This window comes from Hetaerina americana, unplaced genomic scaffold (genome assembly GCF_022747635.1).
Source record: "Hetaerina americana unplaced genomic scaffold, ioHetAmer1.1.p SCAF_1322, whole genome shotgun sequence".
NCBI lineage: Eukaryota > Metazoa > Arthropoda > Insecta > Odonata > Calopterygidae > Hetaerina > Hetaerina americana.
This window is the reverse complement of record NW_027286429.1, coordinates 1-9,170: the sequence shown is the minus strand read 5'-3', so window position 1 is coordinate 9,170 and position 9,170 is coordinate 1. Positions and strand designations below refer to the sequence as shown.

The 9,170-nt window shown below is 35.9% G+C and overlaps 1 protein-coding gene across 1 annotated transcript; it reads right to left on the bottom strand.

Moving 5' to 3' along the window:
* Nucleotides 1–8,852, bottom strand: LOC139686198 (zinc finger protein AEBP2-like; the record flags this gene model as incomplete). The annotated part of the gene is made up of 2 exons (XM_071583367.1): nucleotides 1–1,541; nucleotides 8,739–8,852. Coding segments are annotated over 2 exons (783 nt in total), but the record flags the coding sequence as incomplete, so codon positions are not given.
* Between the last annotated feature and the right edge of the window lie 318 nt (nucleotides 8,853–9,170).

Here is a 9,170-nt window from a genome sequence, read left to right as displayed (position 1 = left end):
ACAATGATAACATACATCAAACGAGAATGTATTGCCCAAGAAATAAGGACTGCAGTATCAAACATGTGAGATTCTTGATATTCTAAACGCCAAGTTGGGATGCAGAAGTCCAGAAATTATGATCATCTTAAGAATCAAATACTATGAATATCAGAGGAGGTAATCATTCTACAAATGTTTCATTGACTACAACCAGTTAGATGAGATGATAACAAGATACAAAGTGTCATGAAACAACATAAAACTGCATTACAGTAAAACTGGTCATAGTCAACAAACTCATTGTGGAATAATCTTTCATCCTCTCTATCAAGTACATACTCTAAATGGATTACCATTGAGTAACATTTTCTCATGAGGATTAAAATGTTAGGCTCTCTTAAAACGCCTGAAGGCATTGGGAAATCTTCAGTGATTTCCATTCATATCGTTAAAGGCTACTTGTATTTTGTATTCTTCATTCAGTCAAAATTCCATTTGCTTTTCTCAATTCTCACTCACCCACATATTTTTGTCATTTTCTCACATCTAACTCAGCTCTACTACCACAATTAATACAAAATTATAAAGGCAAAACAAGTCCTCAACCCCGACACTACTTTGAGGAAAAAAGAGAAAAATTTAAAAATTCACTCATGCTCCAAAAAATCTATCTACATTCGCTATTAGTCCTTTTATCCCTTCCAGTCTTTGTAACAACTAGTAAAGGAAGTAGTACTGATAAAAAGAGTTTTTGTAACTGTGACAGCTGTAGCAAATACTTTGCAAAAAAGGTAGTTCAATTATAAATATCAAAGTGTATTGTTTAAACGTAAAAGTTTATACCCGCATCCATCCGAAACATTTAAGTGAGAGGACCTTGGAGGAGTCCCTCACCCTTTGGGAACCAGCAATGGGGTTGAGGTGGATGGGGGCTGGCCCATGCTTAAGCCTAGAGTGTGGGGAATGTGCCTCCGTGCACCTGACCTCAACGCAGCTCCGATGCCCGCCACGGCCTCGTCCCCCCCTCTTAGGCCGGGACCGGGATCACCACTACCATCCACAAAGAATAACTGCTGCTTATCCTCATGCCCTGAAGAGTAATCAGGCTGCTGCCAAGGGGACGGAGCCACTCCGACATTTGACGCTGCCCCAACCTCCTCCCCTGAAGTATTCCCTGCACGACTCAAGTTCTCCTGACTGACCCCTCCCGATGATGGAGCCCCACAGTCCCCCACATGGCCACCAACACCAATGCACCCGCTCTCTTCCTCGTTCGCATCGTAGCTAAGGCTTGTCAGCTGAGTCGTGTCTGGATCTCCAATGCTACCCCCACCACTCACACTGTTCCCACCACCACCTCCGAGCATCCCTTCCACCACCCCTTCATCTTCCTCTTCCTCCTCCTCTGAGTCACCGAGGAGCAGGTTGGAAGCCTTTTCCGAGGATTTACTTCCCGGCCTTCGCCCTGTGTCTCCTTCACCATCTGTGTGGCCCCCGTTGACAGTATACCGGTTGGCATGCTTTGGGAGAGGGATGCGGGCCTCTGCGCCACTGTCATACTGCAGAATGGAAAATAGATTGGGTCTTGGTGAATAGCAACTCATTTCATGAGTTCCACACAAACAAATTTAGTGGGCAAAATGCCATCAAACATTAGATGTCTACTTTTATAACATAAAATCTTGTATGTCACACTTTCAAATATTGGTTCATAATATTTTGGCTGGACAAATTCTTGATTATTATGCAATTTAAAAATGCACAGAAGGATGATTAACTTAAAAAAGGTGTAGAGCATTAATTTTATCACAAAATATAGCTAGAAATCACATCATTTTGGAGAAAAAATGAGTTTCATAAAAAGCCAGATACTGGTGGGGACAGTGCAATTAATTTTTTTTCCATTACAATGCTAAGAAACCGTTCAAAGTCAACTAAAGCATAAACAGGAAAATGATGACGGAAGTAATAAAGTATTCTTTTACACACAAATTAGTTACATTTTCAATTAGAATTAATAAAATTTAACTATGGATGTTTTAGCTAATACTATTACTAATTATTTACTCTTCCATTAATTACTGCCAGTGATTACTGAAAAATAAAAGAATTTTAAATGTGACCGTTCAAATCTTTGTGGAAAAATTATATAACCCTTGTCTCACATGCATCAAAAACAATGGGCAGACAAAACTCTATTAGTGACTTTAATATGGGCCAAAGAGTACAGTAAGAATAACGAGGCAGCAATGGGAGACTCACTATGGCTATAGCCCAACAAACATCATAAAAATGTAATATCCCAGCATTTTACGAAATGATAACCTGAATGATGTTAGATGTTTTTGCATTTGCAACAGTTTGAAATAAATCAGTAAATGGCACTTTTGCATTAAATGTGCTGACAGATAGACACACTTGCTTTGATGTTGCATTATAGAGATACCCAGGACAACAAGGGATTTAAGGAGGAAAATGTAATCAAGGTACTCTTTGAAATTACAGGACGATGGAATGAAATGTGGAAACTAATGATTTTGAAGAACAATAATAATTTGATGCAAAGGAGGTAAACAATGAATATTTGATGTAGCTAAAAACAACTACATAAGAAAGGCAAAATTTCTTAAACATAGTAGGAAATTGAGATATCGAAAACCCTTAAAACATATGAGACCAAAGAGATGGTGAAATTCTTTTGCATAATTGAGAAATCACAGATGCAGTTTTAAGGCACAGGGTGAATTTTAACTATGAAAATTTTACACACATTACAAAGGTATTCAGGGTGCAACAGTATCCAATACTATGTTGTGCTATAATAAGGTTTACATTAAGAAAAAGCTGTCATGCAAACATAAACATACATTAAACAGAAACTAATGAGTGCCTCCATCTCCTGCATAAATACATATACTAATTACATGATTTCTTTCTCCCATATATACAGGGTGTAGCAACAAACTTCCTTTTTTGAAAGCATTTTGCATCTCAAAAAAGGAAGTTATGTTGCCGCACCTGTACTACTTTATGTAGTATAGGTGCGGTATTACATCCTTAATGCATCATTTTTCATTTCCTTCACATTTTATGAATTCTATTTTTTATAGCTTCAATTATCCACTGCAGTGAACATTAAATTTGTATTATCATCATATGTTGTTGGTAACTGAAGTAATTTAAAAAAATGGCAATTTCCATCTCTCTTTACTTAGCCAATAATAAAATAGGATAGCTTAATAAGAGTTAAGTGTGTATTAGTGTAACCATGCTGTTGAGTTACATGGTTTTCATCTTAAGCGGAAATTTTCATTGCATAAATCAGGGACTCATGGTGCATATACATAAATTAGACAAAACTACTAGTACACTAATACGACCTTAATTTCAGGATTATATTGTGCATTTGTCTTTGTGTCAACAAAAGTCGAATATCTAACAGAGACTTATTTGGCGCTTTCTTCATCATTGATGCTGACAAGGAAATTTTATTAGAACAAAATAATATCATTTAAGAAAATTTAGAAATTTTAGAAATATACAACAATGAAGAAAACACCAATTAGTTCCTTGATAAAATAGTTCATACACTTTAACAATTCAATAAATTTCACCTTGTTGAAATTATTGCTATTGATTTCTTGAACAAATGGATGGTGATGGGATAATATGTCCAATAATTGGCACCCTATTGTACTTCTTTTTGAGGCTCCTTATTGCAATGACTTGATAGAGTGCAATTTTAGAAAAACATTTCAATCTTTTAATGAAGACAATCTAGATGGAAAGGCTCATCCACAGAACTGATATGCCAATACATCAATTTCAGTTAATGATGGGTTTTGAAATATTATGACATAATGAATTGAAATGAAAGGAAATGGTGTGCATGTCAGTCTAACTGCTGCTCGGAATTCTTATCATCAAGTAATAACGATAAGAAATAAACTTCAGGCTTCTCTTGAATTTCTTATAACAGAGGGATGGCTACTGTTGCACACTATTGCTGTCATTCATTACTCAATGTTCAAGATATCATTTGAGTGAAGGCATAAAGATGAAAGTAAGACATAAATAACTTGAAATTATCAACATTCAACAGGTATATCATAAAAAATACATAAGTCCTGGCATTTGACGTGGGAAAATTTCCAATGCAATTGGTACACCTTTTGACATGCTTTAAAAGTTGGTTAGTATTAACTAGTAACTAGATACAGTCATCCCTTTTTTACAGAATTTTTTTTATTGTAATTTTGCTATAGTACAAAGTGGTCTTAAGGCTAAAATGTTGATAAGGGTATTTAAATAATCATAGAAAAACAACCATTTTAGATGCAAAACATGTAAAAATAATGTACTTGCAGTTTTAGATACTTGTCTTTTTTTGTATAAGATGAAATAGATCTAATAGTAGCCAGTGATATCAAGCAAAATTACGTGAAGAGAGGAAGGTATTGCAGGTCATTGAACAGAAAATCCTTCAAAACTTGTACGGAAAAGTAAAAAATCTCAAGGATTAAATGAAAGCGATTGAGTGCTTTACAAACAGACAGCTTGAGAATTTCACAGCATGAAACTGCATGCAATTTGAAGTTCACAACCTCAACAGTTCAAGTCACCAGTTTGAAAAAAAGAATAAATAATAAGTCAAGTCGCACCTGCCTGCCTGCAAATACTGACACATTCACATAGTGTATCATAAGAAAGAATAAAAATGATTCTTGCACCATGATCTGATTCAAAGCAGTGAAACTATGTCTCTTACACAAGCAGTCATTAGTCTCAATGCTTTAATTTTATTCAAGTCTCAGATTAAAGATAAGAAGGTGATGAAGTGAGGTGAAATCCATCGCCACACTTATTGAAATATGGGAATGATAATGTTAGTGCATAGGTTTCTTTAATTTTGATCAGTTGATCTCTGCATGCTTCTGGGTTCTCACAAAGATCTTTGGGTTGAGCAAAACATCGTTTCACAAACAATCCTTCTAGCATCTTTAGGTTGAAAGTGACCTTCAAACTGAATATGCTAGCAGGATTGCTAGAGAAAATTGTCTCCTTAAACCAATGATCTTGGTGAGAACATGGAAGTATGCCGAAATCATGGAAATTTTAGGTTTACGTGAGAAGATATTCATCACACAATGAGATCATTCACATATTTATACAAACAAAGCAAGGTTTATATATTGCCTTTGGAAATAATAATGATTATAGCAATAGCAAACATCATTTAAAAACATTTATTAAGCTTTTAAATGTAGTAAATTTAGTGTCTACTACTTCAACTGATGAATTGCTATGCTATGTACATTGAACAATTCCATACCTCCTATATTTTAAAGCTATCACACGTTTAATGAAAATTTGCATGGCATAAGGACTCTTTGGAACACAACCTTAACGCTAATCAAGGAACCACAGAATGTAGATAAATTGGTATTTATTTTCATGCGCTTTGAATCTATTAATTGCAAATAATTCATTTAATTTATTGAGAACAACTTTCACCATATGACATACCTCCTTGCAATGCCGGCTGTATAAATGCACTGAAGAGTTAATTGCAACAATTTAAAAACCACTTATTTAGTATATTCATTCCAGTAATATTCATACATTAAAAAAACAGGGTGGTGAAATCCTAGCTATATTTAAATATTCGTACGAAGAAATCCACACTCTTAATTTTGCCATTTTTCGGATGGAAAAGATCAATTAAATGAGTTTAAGTGCTCCATTTTGCAGATTTCAACGAAGTAGGTATAAATATTGTACTATCATTTTTTTATCAGAAGTTTTGATCTAAGGTGCGAATGCAAAATATTTTAACAATAATGGGCTTTTCTTATATACTTACGCACATTTTCTAACTATGGAGATTCTATTTCCAACTGGTTGAAACTAAAGATTACTTGAAATAGCGGCTTCATATTGAAATGGCTTGGGGCAAATACAAGCTCAATGACCTGCACAGCTAATAAATAAATTTCATGAGAAATATACAGCTATATTTGTGGATATGCCACTTTATAAGATCCTGGCCCCAGGAGATCAGCTGGACCTGGTTTATGACAATATTTAATTAAGCCAAAAAAATCACCATTCAATCATTTCAAATGATGAAACCTGGAATTTCAGGAATGTCTGTGGGTACAGATTTGCAGCATAACTTATTGGGATAACCTAATAGTAGAACAGAAAGGTAAATTGAGTTTGGAAAGGAGGGCAGTTAATCTAACCTATTCACTCACTACCACAACAGTGATTACTTCTTCAATTCACATCCTTTTCATTAGATGATGGTTCTAAGTCATATTCTTTGAAATATGCAAAAATCCATTGTCAATAAAATATGTATTTCCACATCAACAAAAGAGAAAATTGTCTCAATAAATATTTTAACAAATTTTATTATTGACATTTCAATATTACCCACAATGTACCTATATTTTAACCTACACTTAGCCTTTGGTTTAAAATTAAAAGTTATACTATAAGGAAACAATGGTTACTATTTAATTCTTATTGTTTGAATATAATCACTAATCAATTCCCTGTCCTGTGCTGCCCCCTTTAAAGTTGAAGGTAGAACTTTTTATCTTTAGAAGTTTTTTCCATCCAAAATTATCAAAAAGAAATAATTAACCTCAAGAGTTTATTTTACGCAGGTATTTTACTATTACTCTAAGATGATAATGACTTGCATCATAAACAGCTTAAGCTTGTGCTAATGCCAATATCACAGAAAGCATATCAAATTTGACCTAACATTTGGCTAGCCTTATTGAGAAAGTTTCAGGAATTACTACCTTGAACAAAAAGTTCCCGGAATAACCACCGTAGTAGTAGTTTTTAGGGGAGGCGACCGACAGCTAAGGTCATTTGCGCCATAGGGGATGGACAGGAAAGGATGAAGGGTGGAGAGAAACCCGGCGTCGGCATTAGCCTACTCTTTACGAAAGGCGCCAAGGGGTCCGCAGCTTAACGTCCCATCCGACGGACGCCGTACTCACTCAAAGTGCCCTCCACAAAGCACCTCTAGTAGGGATCGAGATACCTCTGAAAAATATTCAACACCGCCGGGATTTGAACCCGCGCCCTCAGGGTGGGAAGCCAGTACGTTAGCCCCCGCACCATCTCGATCCCCCAATAACCACCGTGTGGCGCTCCCATCGTTCCGATTTGAGTTTGTTTTTTTTGTTAAATTGGTACATCTGTTGTTGATATTCCTTTTAAATCTTAGTGTCATAACTTGACATTTGCAAAAGTTACGTAGCCAAGAGTACATCTATCTCTGTGTGTGTTGGCGATTTTTTACAATTGCAGAAATGGATTTAAATTTGCAACAACGAACTTGTATTAAATTTTGCGTAAAAAACGGATTTAGTGGCGCACGGACGTTGGAAATGTTGGAAAAGTGTTTCGGCAACGATTCTCTAAAAAAAACGGTCGTTTACCAGTGGCAAGAGTGGTTCAGAAGTGGTCGTGAGTCAATCGAAGATGATGAACGCAGTGGCAGACCATCGACATCGAAAGTCGGTGAAAAAATTGATAAAGTAAAAGAAATGTTGGTCAATAACCGCAAATTAACCATCAGAGAAATAGCGGAGGACTTGAACATTGCCTATGGATCCGCCCAAGACATTGTGGTTAATGATTTGGGTTTCCGTCGTGTAGCATGCCAAAAGACCTCAATTTCATGCAAAAAAGAGACCGTGTTGACGTCGCAAAAGACATGATTTGCGAGGCTGAATCCGATCCCACATTCATCAAAAGGATCATTACTGGAGACGAGACGTGGGTTTATGAGTACGACACGCAATCCAGACATCAGGCAAGTGAATGGCGTTCACCAAATGAGCCGAGACCAAAAAAACCACGTCGTTTTCAGTCAAAAAAGAAGGCAATGCTGACGGTTTTCATGGATTACAACGGTGTAGTGCATCATGAATTTTTGCCAGAAGGCCAGACAGTAAACAAAGAGTATTATTTGGGCGTTATGAGACGTTTGCGTGAAGCAATTCGCCGAAAGAGACCAGAAATGTGGGCAGAAAACTCGTGGATTTTGCACCATGATAACGCACCGTCGCACAGTGCTATCATTATTCGTAATTTTTTGACGAAAAATGCAACAAATACCATCCAACAGCCACCGAATTCACCTGATTTGGCTCCCTGTGACTTCTTTCTGTTCAATCGAGTTAAAAAACCATTACGGGGAACGCGTTTTAGCAGCCGAGAGGAAGTAATGGAAAAATCGCAGGAAGCACTGATGGACATACCGAAAACCGACCGTAACTTTTGCAAATGTCAAGTTATGACACTAAGATTTAAAGGGAATATCAACAACAGATGTACCAATTTAACAAAAAAAAACAGAACTCAAATCGGAACGATGGGAGCGCCACACGGTGGTTATTCCGGGAACTTTTTGATCAAGGTAGTATTTTTTAGATGATTATGAATAACACATACTTAACATTTTGTGAAGTTACATGCAAGAATTTAGTTGGTCATGAAAATTTATGTAATTCCCACTATGTGGTACTATCCTGAACATACACTTAGGGCTTAGACTTTAATTATACAATGGATTCACTTGATAAAATAGTTAATGAAAGTCAGTCAGTGAAGACATGTTTCACATTTAATAGGATATTTAAAAATAATTTTGACACAGAATGGACTTCAAACGCAAAAGGTAAGACAGAATCAAAATTTATTATAAAAAATCATGGAGAATCACTGACCTGAGGATTTTCTGTGATGTGAACATGTATTCTTGCCACATGACCATTAGGGATTCGACCATTGCTCAATAAAGAATGCTTGAACCCATTTATTTGGCCATTAGGATATCCACCCTAAAATTAAAGAACAAAATACCTTAGGAAATTGCACATAGCCTAATTAATCAAGGCTATGGGTAATCTCTCACCAACTGCAGAGGTTACTTTTCGAAAACTGGATGGCTGGGAAAATAACTAAAAATTTGGAGTAATTTTTTGTTCTTTGATAAAAGTGGTGACTAAAATAATGGCATAGGGTGAGACCACACAGTAACAAACTCTTCACAGCAATGGATTAAAAATGTCTTAACTGAATCACACGTGTAAAATGAATAATGCATTTTGTAATGTTAACATATATACGTAAAAATGTTACCTTAAAACTGTAGCATC